The sequence below is a fragment of the Zootermopsis nevadensis genome, unplaced genomic scaffold, assembly GCF_977971745.1.
Source record: "Zootermopsis nevadensis isolate Lab colony 2312 unplaced genomic scaffold, Znev_1.0 Znev_ptg000013l, whole genome shotgun sequence".
Lineage (NCBI taxonomy): Eukaryota > Metazoa > Arthropoda > Insecta > Blattodea > Termopsidae > Zootermopsis > Zootermopsis nevadensis.
In genome coordinates, this window is record NW_028259145.1 from 14,087,760 (window position 1) to 14,106,276 (window position 18,517).

General features: G+C 38.0%; 1 protein-coding gene across 15 annotated transcripts in view; it reads right to left on the reverse strand.

Annotated features, from left to right (window-relative positions):
- Positions 1 to 18,517, reverse strand: part of mtd (TLD domain-containing protein mustard) — a 189,309-nt gene that overhangs the window by 42,470 nt on the left and 128,322 nt on the right. For 11 of the 15 annotated variants that reach the window (XM_087348699.1, XM_087348697.1, XM_087348694.1 and 8 more), the window contains 2 exons: positions 18,069 to 18,282; positions 15,797 to 15,883 (listed from right to left, as the gene is read on the reverse strand). In XM_087348699.1, coding sequence (XP_087204825.1) covers positions 15,797 to 15,883; positions 18,069 to 18,282 — 301 coding nt within the window. The remainder of the gene's footprint in view (positions 1 to 15,796; positions 15,884 to 18,068; positions 18,283 to 18,517) is intronic. The other 4 variants (XM_087348710.1, XM_087348711.1, XM_087348698.1 and 1 more) reach the window with 1 other exon arrangement.

Sequence of the window (18,517 nt, forward strand, 5' to 3'; positions counted from 1 at the left end):
ATTGTTTTTGTTGTGTCATGTCTTTTTGTCTTACTGTATTGTTGTGTCTCATTGCTTTGTTGTGTCTTATTGTTCTTGTTGTGCCTTATGTTTTTTGTGTCTCATTGTTTTGTTGTCTTATTGTTTTGTTGTGTCTTATGTCTTTTTGTCTTACTGTTTTGTTGTGTCTCATTGTTCTGTTGTTTCTTATTGTTATTGTTTGTGTTGTCTTATGTTTTTTGTGTTATTGTTTTGTTCTGTTTCATTGTTCTCTTGTTTCTTATTGTTTTTGTTGTCTTATGATTTTTGTGTCTTATTGTTTTGTTCTGTCTCATTGTTCTGTTGTTTCTTATTGTTTTTGTTGTCTTATGTTTTGTTGTGTCTTATTGTAGGACCACTGCCACCGGGTAAAAACCCATTTGCAGTCAAATAAATAAATAAATAAATTCACACAAGCATGAGAATGGATGGAAAACAGATAACCTATTGAATACGTACATTTAATAATCACTATTCACAATTATGAAGAATAGCAGTTTAGCCTTAATCCACGCATGGATTACGGGAGTCCTATGAAAGTTGCTAGACTGTTTTTGAGAAAAGCATCTTTTGTGAGTCACACTTTCGCGAGGCATAGGCTCATATTCATGGGTCTGTGTCGGGTATGAACACTATCCCCACCAACGCTGCCCTAGTGATGAATAAGTGTATGAGAAAGCAAATTGTGTCAACAATCAGGAAGCTGAGCATATATGTACTCGATGTACGTGAGTGGACTCACGTCATTTAGGACATAAGTCCCACCACATGTACGTAATCTATTCCCCCCCCTTACCCAGTAATAACATGACAGTACACATCGCAAACCGTTTCACAAAATGATTGAAAGTAAACAGAAGCAGGTGATTAATGGCGTTCCTGCGAATCGCCGCTTTTTCGACAACGCGGAAAACGGTAAGCGTGTAAAAATCCCGTGAATTTTTTCGACAGATACACCGAGAGGCCTCAATTTACAGTCCCCATAATCAAACCAGTGGGGCAGTCGGTGAAACTGCGCGCTTAACTCACTGACCGTAAGCGACAGCTTCTGTCATGGCCACGGAGAGGATAATGACGCTCATCACAACAATGAAATCAAACTGTGGAAAGCCTCTTACATAAATTAAAAACTCGCTTAAGCCATCGGTTCTTAAAAGATTAATTTATTTGCATCTCACAGCCTCCGTTCCAGTCACGGCTGGCACGCCACGCAGTAAGAGATCGGATACAACAAAAAGATGCAATGAGCAAAGGAGGCAGAGGAAGTTGGTCTCCAACTGACGTGATCCTGTTATTTCAGTAGCTATCACTGTCCATTAGCGAAAAACCCGTGAAAACACGAATAAATTAATCGCACCGACGTTGTGAAATTTATTAAGGAACAATTACGAGCTTTAAAACAGTAATATTCCCGATTTCTTTGAGGCCCCTCAAAACGTTTGGCCCTAAACTGTGGTTGCTTTCGTTAAGGCGGGTACTGACGAAGTGACATAACGGACTTTGAAGCATAAAACCTTTTGGACGAATTAACCGATGTCCCTAAACAATTGTGCCCGCGTTAAAGAAGCAAAGAAAAACGCCAATTGAATAAAAATTTCCTTGGATATTATCCATCGTCTAGTAAATATAAAACGTAAAACGACGTTTCGGAGATGGGACTCTATCTCCGACTTCAGGTTCCTACACAGTTGGGCCCACTAGATAGAGCTAATCCGTATCTCCGGAGATAGGGATTAGCTCTATCTAGTGGGCCCAACTGTGTAGTAACCTAGAGACGGAGATAGAGTCCCATCTCCGAAACGTCGTTTTACGTTTTATATTTACTAGACGATGGATAATATCCAAGGAAATTTTTATTCAATTGACTCTTCACCATCGTCAAGAAGTTTTAGATTTGATGTAAAGAAAAACGCGGTTTGGAGAATGAAATTAAACTGTGGATCTGCTTTCTGAGAAACGAACAAGTGCAGAGCGTTCATGTTAACCCGACTAACACTTACACAATAAAAAGTTTTCGTGATTCAATGGTACTCCATACACTGGAATATAGAATAGTAGGTGATAAAATGCTTACGCTCACGGTGAACGCAGCAACGCTAGGCCATCAGAATACCAACATCGACACACTATCTAGCAATTATACGGCGCGGTTATAAATGAGTGGTAAGTCAGAAGACAAACTAAGCTATCAACTGTTTCATCTCACAACTGAAAATATTTTATTAATTTCTTACTTAAACTACGTGAAACAAATGCGCCAGTCTCAACATTTCGTTTATTGCCAAGTGCACGAGCCAACCCACTGGTACTCTGAAGCTGCTAAGAAAGCCTGAAGAACATACGGATATATGGCTCATTCAGGAGGACCATGGCCTACTTCCGGGGTACTTAGCAGCGCAGTTAAAACACGCCAGTGGTAGGCAATGACGTCGGTGTGACTAAGGGCAGACCTGACGCACGTATTCACATTCAGTTATGTAAAACAATACCTACACCAGTTTCCCAAATGTATCTCATTACGTACATCTTTGCTTAAGAAAGACGCTGACTGAATACCATTTTATCCAATGCATCCCAAAGATACACCAAAACAAAAAGATAAAGTTTAGAGATCTGAGCTGAAAAAGTGAAAAATAGTAAATTATTAGCCAACTTCCTGCCGATCCCATCGACTACAAGGATATTTACTGAAGACCCAAGTATGAAGGAGTGAAAGTGTGGGTCCACGCATTCTTAAACTCGGCACAACACACTGAGCCTCACGCTCCGGCTGCTTTAACCTCAGAAAGAGAGCTCCATTTATTCATTCCGGAGAAAAATTGGAGGGCCTCAGTATCAGCCTGGAAGTGGTAAAGAGGAAGAAATCCCTGCCCCCTGCCGGGTTTCGAATATCGTTGATTGAGATTTGTGGCTCTCACGGCAAAAAGTATTGACTGATACAGACAGCAAGAACATTTAAAACGTAAACAAACGTCTACCAGATTACACGGCGTAAAAACCCACAAGACAGCCATCTTCCAATATCGTTAAGTCCCAATTTATAAGTTTCCTTCCCAAACGCCTTCGAAATCCTGGGTAGGGCACGTAGAAATTGGAACTAAGTGATTACTTATAGGTCTGATTCGTTGAAAACAGTTCTCGGTACTTGTGTTGTGCTTACAACTTAAAGAAAATACCAACATAACCAACATTTTTTAAGCCTAGACATAACATACATACGTAAACACACACACAGTTCAATCGCGAATATCCATAATGAAAACATGCCTGTCGTGCGACTCTAAGGCGTAACTGAAATCAGCAAAACTGGTATTTGGTGTACTAATATACTTTAGAAAAACACGTAAATTTTGTGGTAATATTTGTGCAGAATGTCAAACAGCATTATGGCTGCGCTAAGTCTATATTTGTTGTTTTGTTTAACAGTCATAAATTAAAAAGAAATACAGTTAGCGATGTGAGATTTTGTTGTGAGAAACATAATAAACATAGCTCATGAAAGTGCTAAATGTTATATGAAGGATTTATGTACATAAACTCCAAATGTGACGGAAGAGCGAAATTTTTATATTCAGAGGGGCAAGTTTCAAGAAATGGAAACCCATAGTACAAAAAATGATGAACAGAAATAAGTCACCACGTCTTGAACTCTGGAGAAGCAACAGGTTACAACATCCTTACAGACTGTGCGGTACGAAGTTCGTCAAAAGACACGAGAGAAGTGCAATTGTTACTAGCGTATGTAACTGAAGTTTCGAACGTATAAATCATGTAAACATTAGGATGCATAAATTTCTGCGGCATCCCTGTTGGGGAAAAAACATATTACGCGGTGGTTTTGTGGCGGAAAAGTAGTGGATTTTCAGCCCGTATTTTCTGACTTTCGTTATGTTAATAGCAACAGCAACTTTATAGAATGTGTATTTCCTCCACATAAATCGTTATTATTCTCAACCCGCGTTACGTACTATTTTCATTAACACGATAAAAAACGTTATAACGAGAGTCGAGAAGCTTAATAATTTGTATTCTCTACCACTATTCCAAGAAGTGCGGCGATTACAGGACCATCAGCCTAATCTCACATGCGGCGAAGATAATGACGAGAATACTGACTAAAAGACTAGAAAAGAAGATAGAGGAAGTGATGGGAGACGACCAATTTGGATTCAGGAGAGGAAGAGGAACCAGAGATGCCATCGGAGTTATGAGAATAATTTCAGAGAGAGTTCTCGATGTCAAGGAAGAAGTATGTGCCTGCTTCATCGATTGGAAGAAGGCTTTCGATCGAGTAAAATGGAAGAAATTAATGAGGATCCTACAGAGAATTGGAATTGATTGGAGGGACAGAAGACTAATCAAAAACCTGTACATGCAGCAAAAAGTCAAAGTGAGACTGGATTCAGGAGACACCAACAGCGTTGAGATTGGTAGAGGTGTAAGACAGGGATGCTGCTTATCACCAATTCTTTTTAACCTGTACGGGGAATGGCTTGCCAAGGAAGCTCCGGAGGGAACAGGAGACTTCAAAATTGGAGAAAGAGTGATAAAGACTGTAAAGTATGCAGACGACTTGGTAATATTGGCGAAGGAAGAGGAGGAATTACAGAACATGATGGACAAGTTAGTGGAAACAGGTAGAGAGTATGGAATGGAAATCAACATTGAAAAATCAAAGGTAATGAGGATAGCACCGAGAGCAGAACCATTGAACGTTGTAATTGGAAACCAACAGATGGAGAATGTGGAGCATTTCAAGTACTTGGGAAGCATAGTCACGACGGACGCCCTATGCACCAAGGAAGTAAAAGCAAGGATAGCCATGGCCAAGGCAGCTTTCGTCAAGAGGAGGATACTTCTCACTAGCAAGTTGGGCTTGGAGATGAAGAAGAAACTAGTGAAGTGTTACGTATGGAGTGTCGCGCTGTATGGAGCAGAGACTTGGACACTCAGGAAGAAGGAACAGAAATACCTGGAGAGTTTCGAAATGTGGTGTTGGAGAAGAATAGAGAAGATCAGGTGGACGGATCGAGTGACCAACGAAGAAGTATTGAGGAGAGTCAACGAGCAAAGAAGCATTCTGCAGGCGATTACACGAAGGAAAGCTAACTGGCTGGGACATATTATGAGAAGGAATGGATTAATGAGTGATATCATCGAAGGCCAGGTTGAAGGAAAGAGAGGACTAGGAAGAAGATTGATACAGCTAACCGACGACCTTAAACAAGGAAAGAAGATGACGTTCCAGGAATTAAAGCGAGAAGCCGAGAATAGGGACAACTGGAGAGCTCTTTTTGGGCAGAGCAATGGACCTGTCGTAAGACAGAACACTTAATAATAATAACCACTATGTTACCGGGGTGATCAAATAGAAAATGAGTTGGTCAGGGCATGTGGTATGCATGACAGACGATAAATGCATACATAATTTAGCTGGAAACCCTGAAAAAAAATTATACGACCTACAGAGGATAATATTAAAACTGACCCTAAGGAAAAAGGGTGTGAAGGTGTTATTTATCTACGTAAAGATAGGGATCAATCACAGACTACTGTCAATACGGTAATAGACCTTCAAGTCAACAAATGGCGGGAAACACTTAGACTATCTGAAGGTCTGTAGGTTTTTCAAAGAACAGTGCTTAGAGCTGTTAGTTCATTAGTGAATGCTAACAAACGTTCAGAAATGACGATAATTTGTAGTAATTTTGCAAGATACTGAACCCACACACAATATTTTACACCGCTCCTTAAAAATAAAGGAAAGTAAAGACAGCACTAACACTTTAATGATCCTGACAAATTTACGAAAAATTTACGGTAATGTACTTTTTTAAGACAGTATGGGCGAATAGTTCAAGGACATTGCAAAAAGGTCTGTGGTCCGTTAAAATCTTCACGTTAATAATCATTAATTTTCAATATGAAAATCGGGCGACATACAAATCACACACGCTAGCAGTACTTCTGTATTATTCTGTGAACAAAGCTAATACAGGTGAAAGTATACTTCCGTTATAGACCATGTAAAATTTTTAAATAATATTGAGATCTGTAGTGCTTTTTGTTACTGAGGATATGTTCATAATTTCATCACGTGTTCTGAAACAGCATTCCCTGTTTGTCACAACAAACTCTGTACTGAAATCTTCGTAAATATTACACCCTCTAATTTCATTATTTGGAATTTTAATGGAGCATTTAACTGAATAAAGGGTCAGCTGCACAGAAACGGTTAAGACATTCGTATGAAACACTTGGAATACAATTACACAGCTCCCACAGTATACAGAGATTTATATCACAGGAATGAATATTTCACAGTCGCCTCATTTTCTTTGCAAACTTCTATGAGGCAACTGTTAATCTACGAACTACGATTACCGTGGACAATCACGTAGCGGCGGAAAAATACTGCAAGTTAGTAACAAATTAAAGAACTATGCAAAACTTCAACTTTCGCAATGCGTTAGCTTGCCCAAACAAGGCTGTCGCGCACGTGAATGAAACTGTGTAGATAAATTCAGTTAAAGTATCGTATATACTCCACAAAGTCATTTCTCTCTGTCTTTGTTCGGGTTACTAGGCAAACCATAATTTGTTTTATACGACAAAAGCGTAGCTGTTTGACTGTATAGTAGCCGTTTAATTCGCAGTCATCATTATGCGGCATCAAGGCGGTACATAACATAATATTGATCAACGGGAACATGTGTGTGTGTGTGTTTTTCTTTCTTATTTTTGATCCTGGAACACGCACACGAAGTTTGTAAACATACTTCTGACTCACCTGTATATAATTTTTAGAAACTTGAAGCAACATTAAAGAACGTGAAAATAAATTTCTGCACTGCGAAGACACAGTGCAGAGTCGACACGTAACATTTTGGCCAGGAAGTCAGGGGAGGGTCCAATGCCACGCTGGAAAACTGGAGCCGAATCGGAGATTAACAATCGACCGGATTCGAGTTCTGGTTTTCACCGCTTGAAGCGAGCGATGTTCGGGTGTTTAAGAGTTGATGAATCTACACGTCCAGGGTTCAGCCAACAGCTGCAGTTAATTGGCATACCGGCCCATCTTCAAAATAAACCTTTTAACAGCAGTGCAATAGCAGATAATTGACCCGATTTAACTGCAGTCATGGTTCCAAAATTAGACGGCCTTCTGGTTGTTGCTATCTTCAAAACTCAGAACAAATGGGAGCAGAAGATTGTAGAGCGAGGACAATCCCAGTTTTAAAAACACCGTATCACACAGGCCGATATAACACATGGATATCCTTTGGTTTGTTAGCACAACTGGATTATATGTTTACAGGAATGTGAAATGTGTTATGTACGCTAAACTTCAATCATTTATCTGGTCCTACGAACTCATTCAAATGCCTTCAGCCTTCCTCTTTCTCCTTATTCATGAATGTTGCCGCACACTGCAGTGTTATGAAACGAATATATACCCACACAGCAGCTGAGGACGATGATACACATTCGGCAGTTTTAAAGGTTTTACAACCTTTAAAATTAGATGTTCAAAGACGAGGAGTTTAATAATTTGTACCTTTCATTGAATACTAGCATAATGGAAACAAGAAATATTAGATATATGGTCATGTAGCATGGGAAAAATACGACACGCATTCATAAAATTAGTCAGAAAATTAAACGGAGAGTTCACTTGAAGGTCAAAGAGGATATGGCAGGATAATAGTAAAACTAGTCTCTCAAATAGAATGTGAGGATGGATACGCACTTAATGCATCTGGTTCAGGATGGGGGTCACTAACGGGCTCTTGTAAACACGGAATTCTCTGCCTGGTTCAGCGACATTAGCCTACTCGTGTATGAACAAGGCTAACATCAATGCGCAACGCGGGCATGATAAGTAAGTTCTGGTGGGCAGGTGTCTTGGACGTAAATTGGGAGAGTTGGCAGGAATGCTGAGCTTGTTGAATCGCGACGTAGCATGATATGAACCTGTCCCTGTGCCTAAGCAACACGCCACTATGAAGGAGTGGAGGCAAAGCTCCACCCATCCTTAAATTCAACACTAGATGGGAAGACTTCAGGCTCTCGGTGTTCTGTTTCTGGGAGAGAACCCGATGCAAATTGAACAAGAGTTTGGTTAGGCCCCAGAGCCAGCATGAAGGCAGTTATTGAAGAAAATTCCGACCCCCCTCAAAGACTGAGTTGCCTAGAATAGTGAAATGTCACAGTTCTCAAAGAAATGGGATTTGATGAGAGTGCAGACTGGATTCAAGTGGATAACTGGGTTCGGTGGCGGGCTCTTGCGGACATGGTGCACCTAATAAACTTCCAATAATCCATAAACAATGCGGAATGTTTCAAACAGATAAACGATTATGAGATTCTTAAGGACTCAGTTCCATGGAGTTGGTTACGTCTGTATTGCAGAAAGCAAGCTTCAATAAATCGCCATACAGTTCCTCTGTACATGAAAGTGGCCGCCATTAATGCCACGCATGGATGAACAGAACTCTGCACAAGTTCGTATCGATCACTGAGCAACCTCAGCCTCTCATCACGTTACTGAATGCACTCGAATTTACACAATCACATATCTGGGTATTTCAAACAAGACAGCCCCGTTCCTAACACTGGAAAACTGCGTGCCTTCAAAGCCAGACACGCCATGAGGCGTGGTGCGTTGCCACGCGACTAGAACAGCACAAATTATAGTTGCATGTTGGAGCCAAGCCTTGCGTGGATGGCGACCCAATGACCATGACCTACTCTGTTCCCTTTCTCACGCATCAAGTAAACCAGTGCGGGGCTTACACACGCTGCCACAAGTGGCGAACAGGGGTTTTGTGACGGAAGCTATAAGAAGGTATGGAGACGTGTCAACATGAATTAGTATCATGTGGTAACGATACTCGTTGCAGATCCCACAATAAGTTTTGTCCTTGACCCTCCGAAGCAGTGTACTACGTGACATTTGTCCTGAACACAAGGAATTCAGTTAGCGGTACATATTACGCCAGAAGGTAATTTTCGTTCCAAGCAATTCTTGTAAATGTCGGCTGACGTGAAAGACCTTCACGTTCGTTTGAAAATGCCGTGACGTAACCCCAAGGAGCTGTATCATGTTCAGTTACGTTCTCTGTCTTTCAAGACGGTAAGCATTCCTTTCCATAAAAAGCCCGAAACGTCAGCAGAAAAAAGGTGAGGGGACAACAATAAGACACACCATGTTCATCACATTTATAATTAACTAAATCTGTACAACTTAACAACCATATTTTAAACAATACACGGCTTATAGAAACCCCATGATAAGAATACACGCAGAAATGAAAAGTTGTACAGCTAAGTTTCTACAGGTCACATTATGCAAATTTCGACGAACATTTTTAATTTATATCCCTTCGAAAAGCTTACAACTTTCTACAGAATTACTGAACTATTTTGACCATTCAACCATCTTTTAGGTCTTGAGCTGTATGCTAATTTTATGGAGAGAGAAAATTATGAATCCTCTAGACAGAGCTTCTGTGTCAAGACAATCGGATGATCTAAACGAATAAAATAATACGAACTATTAACTAATCGACTGTCTTGGGCAAACCTGCTGGGTTTTACGAGGACACTAGTGGAGTACACCACATTATAGTACACGAGTAAACGTTCACACCTATGCATTCACTGTTACGTTACGGCAGAACTCGCAGGTGTGGACCTGCCTTACAATGATAAGCGTCTCATATACACGATTATTAACAAAACAGAAGGCAACATGGTGGCCGAGCGAGAAATATTTTAACGACGACAAAGATCAAACATAATAACATGTGAATTAGTATAGTAACATGTCACAAACCATTCTGTTACAACTTATAACGCTGCGGTGAAAAGAATTATGAAATTCTGAACCAGTGGCACAGTTCTGCATTCATGAACTACACTGAACTAATTATGTGGTAACAGAACCCGAATGTTCAACACCTCCAACATCAAGGAATTTGAGCACAATCCCGCCCCACTTTCAGCCACCTCCAATCCTCATACTATGATCCTCGTAAGAACTTTGTACTGGCATGCAGCTGCATGTCCAGACCATCCTTGCTTTCACTAACCCAACAATAGACCTACACAAAGGACTAAGCAAATAGTTATGTAATACCTTGTTCAACCACTTCATCTATCTGAAGTCGAAATATCAGATACGTATTACAGTAACTGTTGCTGAATTTGGTTTCATGCAACATTTAAAGCGTAGCAAGTTTTATATTAAACCAATTTATTTACTGGCCTGCCTACATTATTTCTGATGCTGATAATGTTTTAACCCTGCAAGTTCTAATTCAATCGGAACGTTGCCATGTCCACTACATCAATAACAAAGTATGAGAGTCGAGATAATACAGACGTAGTGCCCACACCAATGGCAGCTTAGAAATTAAACCTAACAACAGATAAAAATATTTTAAAATCTTCAAATTTCATTCGACAAGAGTCAAAACCAACTAATATCTGCATTTTATACAGTTACTACCATCAATATATCAGGGCTGCTATGTTGAAAGCACAATACTTTTTAGACAGTAACAGTACTAAACTTCCAAATAAATAGCCTCGCATTTTTTAATACAAAATTCAAAATTCCGCCTTTTCTGCCAATTATCGCACCAACGTCTTCACTCTTACTTTATCCTTAACAGAAGGACGAGCGGGCGTCTGGGGACCTTCTAACTATAAGATGCTCTTTCTTCCCCCCTGAAATCGAAGTGTCTCTCACTTCTCCCCCCCACCAATTTCCTCTCTCTCTGTCACAGTAACCTTGTCAGAATGCTCTCGAGATACGCGAAGGAAAATGCCAAGTGTACAGCTCCTCCACTTTCTGCCAACATATGCAAGTGGTAATAAACAGAATGGTATCATGACAAGTGTGTAAATCGAGCGCAATGAGGCTAACTGCTAAAACAGCACTACTCAAGTACTTGGAACTCCAAAAGCGAATAACAAAATTAAGAAGTCGTTTTCATTGGCCCGACACTCGACACTCATACGACCGGTCATTTTAATTGAGATTCCTCGACAATGTATTCCTTACTGGTTTAGAATAGCGGTTCTGCAACAAGGTACATTACTCCCAGCTTCTGTAGCGTCAACTGAACGGACAGGAAATATCGCGAGTCTCAAAATTCAATATGAATATTCTCAACTTCTCACGGAAACTTAAACTATCGTGTTTATAATACATGACTACAGGTACCTTGAGGTACAGAGTAGGTCCTCGTCTAAAAGGGGTAGGTAAAGTGACTGAAAAAGGCAGATATTGCCAATCGGAATAAGGTGGCGCAGCGGTGCCTGTTACTGTCTGTCTCGAAAGCAATGTCTAGCAAATATGGAGTCTGAAGTCATCATGCTGACAAATATTAGCGTATCGGGCCTCATTCTGTTTGTGGGAGGTCTCAGGACGCGGTGACCGTTTCTTGCAATAGGACAAGAGGCGGTCTTCCAAATAAACAGCGGTAATGATTTTGTGTGTTTAACCATTACTACTACAACAATTCTATGGAACATTAAACGGCTTTAAAGACATAAACGGGCAGTTATACCATAATCGACACCCTGCGACGGCCGAAATATAAAAATACCATTGCGTCAATCTTTACACCATCTTAAGATGTAGACTACACAGGTCATGAACATGATTTCAATAAGAAGTCATGGCGATAGAAAGATGAAGTTTGCCAACAGGGATAAATACTCAGCAGACTATTAAAATAACTAAAACAATTGGCTGGTACACAGTAAGTATTCTGCAGTTCATTAAATGACCAAAAAATTAACCACAAAGTAACCCTGAAACACAGCACCATACTAAAAAAAATGTTTATATTTTGACATATGACCTGTGACTCCCACTAAACACCATGTTTAATGAACAGCTAACAAAAATAAATTAAGTAATTATGAATAGACCTATGTAGACACATACCACACATCAAGGGTACAGACCACAAACCTGCCAACCAACTAACAAACAGAACATGCTGAGTGGAAAAGTATTGTGAACAAATATCTACGTTAAATAACCCACACTATCAAAGCTAACTGAAGAGATGACATAATCTTAACACTGATTCAATACAGCCTTGCCTTGTATAAAAACACGTAGACGCTAAGAACACATTCATGTTTTCTTAACTGATGAAATGTAATTATTAAGGCGATATATTTCATGTACTTCAAAACAAACAAAAAAATTCTCTGACAAAACATTAATAAAGACAGGCCATTTCTATTACACTGTTACAAAATGTGTCCAGTGCCTCAGTTAATCCACAATCTACACAAGATGTATTCACACTTATATGCGATAAACAGGTTTGTCAGAAGAGTATGTTTTGTAACACAATGTCCATAAAGCCTGTCATACATTAAAAAATTCAATAACCCGAACCACATTATACGCACGACAATATTGTTAGCAGACAGGACAACTCACGAAGAGTTAGCATTCAACCCATTCTTTTGTTTCAGCACCTAACAGAAAATGGTTACAATGGAAAACTTCATGGCTACTCGTGTAAAAGATCTGCAATCAACGATCATCTTCCAACAGGATGGCATTCCATTCTGCTGGAAACTGATACTACAAGATTCTTGAACTGCAATTTCCCAAGCGTCAAATGCATTGCAATGGACTGACACGAAGGCCACCATCGCCACCTGATATCACACCCCTGGACCTTTTCTGCCAGAGTAAATTAATTATTTAATTGCCACTGTGTGACTACAGATATGCTCGAGCATACCTGACAAGAACTCGAACATTATTATAACATTCGGGTGCACAGATCAAAGCTGTACGTTTTCTGGCACTAACTCTTTCAATTCTCCTGTCTGACCGGGGGGGGGGGGGGGGGGGGGGGGGGGGGGGGGGGTTAAAAATTACATATATAATTTCTTTTGAGTCATTCGATTTCTTCGGCTGGCCATACATGAGTATGGAAGGAGAACATTCCGCCTGCATGACAAATCCCATATGAATGAGAAGAGCTTGGTGATATCAATCATGTCATTATATTCAACAACATTAAATTGACACAACTAAAAATGGAATTTAAAACTTGCAGCAATTTACGTCATTGAAAAGTAATTTGAAGCCACTTTCAGAAAAAATTGCTAGTGTTAATTTTGTTTCCACACCCATGTCCATGTTGTACAACACACAGTCACGGCCCGAGCTAATGCTTATGTTACAACGCATTTGAATTTACATTTTCATCATCTTCAACAATCTTACACCAAAACGTTGGTGGTCCCAACAGTCACTGGAAATTTCTCCAAGGGAATGAGAAGTCTGGGAAAAATCCTTGGAGTACGCGTATGCTGCAATGCACGGTCAATAATGTTTAAGTGAGATATATGCTCATATCTCAACAATTAAAATGCTTTAGATTTCAGCAAACAAGAGCGGAAACATGCTTCTACAATCTACACCAACAATATTAATTCCCCAAACACATTTGAAATATTTTACCATCATACTTGAAAATTCACAGAGAATGATATATTTTTTATTTAACTTTATATATTATCTCAGATATTATTTAAATTTGATTAACATTTAACAGGACAACCACACTGTATTGCTTCTTATAATCACTCGTGTATATATTCAAAGACTTGTGTTCGACATTTATGTTCTACAAAAGGCAGGTAATTTTTGATGAACAGGGTGCAATCAGCTTCTGAAGGATTAAGCTAATCATTAAGTAAATAAATGACTTAGTTCAGAAACCCAACACCATACATCTCAACCGCTATATCCCCAAAATTTATACATAATCAGAATTATACGGAGCAAATTCTTGAATACAAAACACAATCTATCTCTGTAGTCAAGTATAACAATAAATGGACTGTTATATTTTGATTTAAGTAAAATATTTTGTTAACCTAGTCTGGGATTGATCCCAAGTCTTCCGCCTGAAGACAAGTCAAGTACATGGAAAGCAGGAGATCCAAGTTCAATTCTTGGCAGTGAGGACAACATGTTTAACTTCAAAAATAAAATTAGTCAATTTGAGATTCAAATGGTTCCATGCTTGTCACATTTAGCTTTCAACAGTCCACATGATTTCTATCTGTAAGGTTTCAAGAAGAAAAATAACAAAGAAATCAGAATCTCTATTAAAATTCCGAGTCATTACACTTCAACTGCAACAAAAAATTTCTGAAGACTAGTGTTCCCTCATCATTACAGACGATGGAAATCAACTGGACTAGACCACAAAACAGAATCAAGCGAATACTGACACATTGCATTAATAGCACATTTTATACAACTCTGATGCAAGCGAAATCTCTCGTAGCTGCACAATTGCGCAACACTCAATTCATGTAATGTTATGTTTTCTTGATCCAGAAACAGAGCAGAAAACTATTGTTTCATCTTCTCACCTGAAACCCAAACTACATCAAGAAGCAACATGGACATTCAGTGCATGGTGCGCCAAGTGCCAATTTAGTATACTAATTAATGAAGATACACGATAAAACATACTACCATCTAAAGGGAAGCAAAGAGCATGTGTGTGTGTGTAGTGAGAGGGATGCAAATACAGACTACTCAGACAGAAAGAGAGAAAGATGGACTAAACACTACAACAGGTGCTGGGCAGAACTATCATCTATATCTGCACTAACTGTTCTAGCTAAAACGACAACATGGTGTAAGCATTTCCACGGTCCCAGAAAGTGATCCTGATACTTAAAATTTGAAATACAACCAGGAATATTAATTATAAATTTTGTGCTTGACTTTCAACTTTATTGGTCAAAATGTGATTAATTCTGACTATATGTACGTCCAACTAAAGCTTGATTTCAGTTTCTTTATTAACTGAGCACCATACCATGAAGACATTCTTAACATTGGCACTAAATGAATGTAATTAGTTCATTTCATGCCCCAGTCACATTACTCCCACAGAAAGAGCCGCAACCCCTGCCCTCTTGGGAATCAAACCCCAGTCATCCTGGATTTTGGTTTCAATTTTACACCTTCAAATACACATATAACAAAATTCTGAAACAGTTTTCTTAAATGCTGGACAAGGAATCAGAATAACTTATAGAACTTAAAATCACATTCATTTACTGTTCGCAATAATGACAGTTAATTTGAGAACACTATTCTAATTTGCATATTACATGCCATCTATTATAATACTAAAAATTTGTTATAAAACTTCATAAACCATCCAAATTCTATAAAATATGTTTTATGTAAGTGATAAGATCCAGTACCATTATGAAAAGTATTTCTTTAACACAATATGCATATAAAAGATATTATAACAAATAAACATAATTTTGAACTTTAAGGAATTGAAACCTCAATAATCAATTACTTAAAAGTCTGCTATACAGAAAAAGGTTTTATTTTTGCCTTAAAATACATACTGTCCATGGCACAATTCATATAAATCCCAAATACTTTGATATGATTTCAAAAAATAATTTATTATTATTAGTAGTAATTGAAATAGATAGAAATACAAATGTATGAAGCAAAAACCTTATTCAAAAGTCTGAATTACTAATTCAAGTCAGAATTAAACACAAGAAATTAATGACTTTCTTTAAATAAACTAAATTTCATACAATGTGTCTACAGGACAAGGATATCTGCAAAGAATTATAAAGAAATACCAACATTCAATTAATTCTATATTGGTCACTTCCTCAGGTTCAGTATAAATGCTCATCACCATAATCCAACCAACCAATCAATATTGCCCACCTCCTCACTCACAGGCTCATTCTCAGACTCGGACATAGTTTGGGTCTTCAAAATAGTGTACAGCTTAGCATAGGGGGCTTTGATCACCTTCACCACGCGTATGCACCAACAAGAAAACAAGAGAAACAGGCAGCGTTAAGGCAACACAGCAGCAACTCAACTAGTTAACTCTTACCACACCTCTTTCACAAATGACATGATTCACAAAGAATACCAAGGAATTTAGTTTGCATTCATCATATAATTTGATTTTCACTTTCAACTAAACTTATAAAATTAAAAAGAATATAAACCAAAATTACAAAAACCAAAGCTGGGCCTAAGCAGGAGGAACAGGGTGGAGAAAAATAAACAATGAGGAATTTCCTAATTTGTGCTCTTCGCCAAATATCATAAGGGTGATTAAATACAGGAACATTAGATAGGTGGGACATGTAATATGCGCGGTAAAAATGAGAAATGCAGACAATATTCTGGTGGGAATATCTGAAGGGAAGAGACCACTTGTACGAAGATGGGAGAATAATATTCACTTGTAACCTAATGTGAATATGGTAATGAAGCTAGCTTGCCACTAATCATTTTCAAGGATGACTTTGATCATGGAATTAATTAAAGAAGAACTTTTCAACAAAAGTCGCATCTCTGTATCAAATCTATGTTTATATAAATTTTAAAAATCACAAGGAAAACAGATTTTCAGAACTGGTAGCCTAAGATGGTTTCAGTGTACAACACAAGAGAATATTGATTTATAATATGTGTTATTCCAGAACACAGAATTACAGTTTATATTATCAGCAGTAAGGAAATAACATAAACAGTCTGCAAAGAATTTGTGAATAACAAACTGTAAACTGTTTTTAAAACAAACACTTCTGTCAACATCTATACTCAAAATGATTATATGATGAAAACAATTTCAGTTCCTTTTTAGAGACCTATATTTTTTAAGCTGTAATGACTTTCAAGTACTAGAAATTCTGCAGAACTATGAAGGCAACCAAATTCACTATATACAGTTATAACTTCTAGCACTTTGACACTAATCTAAACAGTCATGTTCATAATTGAAAACTTTGAAACTAGCATTGATGACATCACAGATTATATTGAGCTCAGCCGTAGTGAACAATAACTCAGATACTAACAAAATGTTAATTTGGGAAATTGCAATCAGCTGAACACATCAGCCAAAGCACAATGTTATTTTTACTTTTTCTTTTCTTGCAAGTAATAATTTCTTCTCATACATCAGACACGTCCAAGATCAATATCTAAACCTCTAATTTATACGTTCTGTCTTTTGTAATTATACTAAGTTAGAATTCTAAACAACTATTACTATTTCTAATACAATTTTAATTTTAAACAAGTCGAGGGCAGCATTCTAGACAATGCTTTAAATTCACATGATATGAACCAAAATAAAATCTGCCTGGAAACTTTTAGTGTAGAAAACCCAACACTAAATTTAACTGAAAACCATCAGAAAGTTTCAGAGATGAAACATGCAAATGGACACAATCTTCCCATTATGCATTCTTTTCGTGCACTTTATGCAAAGAACACATGAACTAGGAAGAAGGGGAGAAAAGACGTAGCTTCAACTAAAAATCTTGTAACTATGGCTAATTCTAAGTTGATAGTTAACTTCTTTTACACTTCCACATATACTGACATAATCACTTATCTTTCTTTTGGGAAGCAGGAGTATGTGGGAATGAAAAAGAAAGGCAAACTTTGAGAGATGTTGCAGCACTTGTGGATTAAATATTGAGAAGTCTGTGAAAATTGTATTCTTACCTTCAAATGTTTCCTCATACGTACTTGCATTAAATTTACTTGGGTCCAACTTCAAGTATGATTAAATAATACCAATATATATCCACAGTTCTTTAACCACAACATGTCATTCAATTCACTATAAAGCCATATAAATCTAAAATAAGTTTTGTTTAAATCACAATAATAAAATACTATTAATTAAAATTAAAGGCCAGAATCAACATAATCATTTCACAAAATATAAAAGTTCCAAACAGTTCATCACGAAAGCAGCAATATTCCCTCTAAATTATTATGTGCAAAGATGTATGAAATGTCATAAATGATTTTTCAGCTGAAGGTATATAAACAATGAAGGCATCACTTTCAAATCAAACAAATGACCTTAACATTATACTCCTGTACCAAAAGTAAACACATCAAGAAGCATACAACTCTGGAACAATTATAGTAAAAGAGAAGTAACTGCTGTACTATTACTTACCTCCCAAGATTCACGTGTCAGTTCTGAAAGTTCTCCTTCATCTGATTCCCGACGTTCATCCTTCCCACCTGGACCAGACTCTCCTGCTTCATCCTCCCATAGCTCTGTGTCTGATTCTACAAGCTCATAACCTCGAGATTTAGGGTCCATTTCCTCCAACTCACCATACAGATGTGGCACCCAGAGGAGAAGGAAGTTATACAAATCATCCACCCTGCAAGTCACATTATCGCATTGTTAATTCTGTACAATAACATTCAAGTAAAAAAATATACATTAGGTACAAGTAAAAAACAACTCTGCCATAGCCAGTCCCAAGCCCAAGTTGAGAAAGGAGGTTGGTAAATGAGTCTTGGTGGCCATACTGATGTCGAGTATGACTATAAATTCCAAAGTAACGCTCACTGATGCAAGACCTGTCAGCTCTGTCAACAAGTCCTACAATAGAA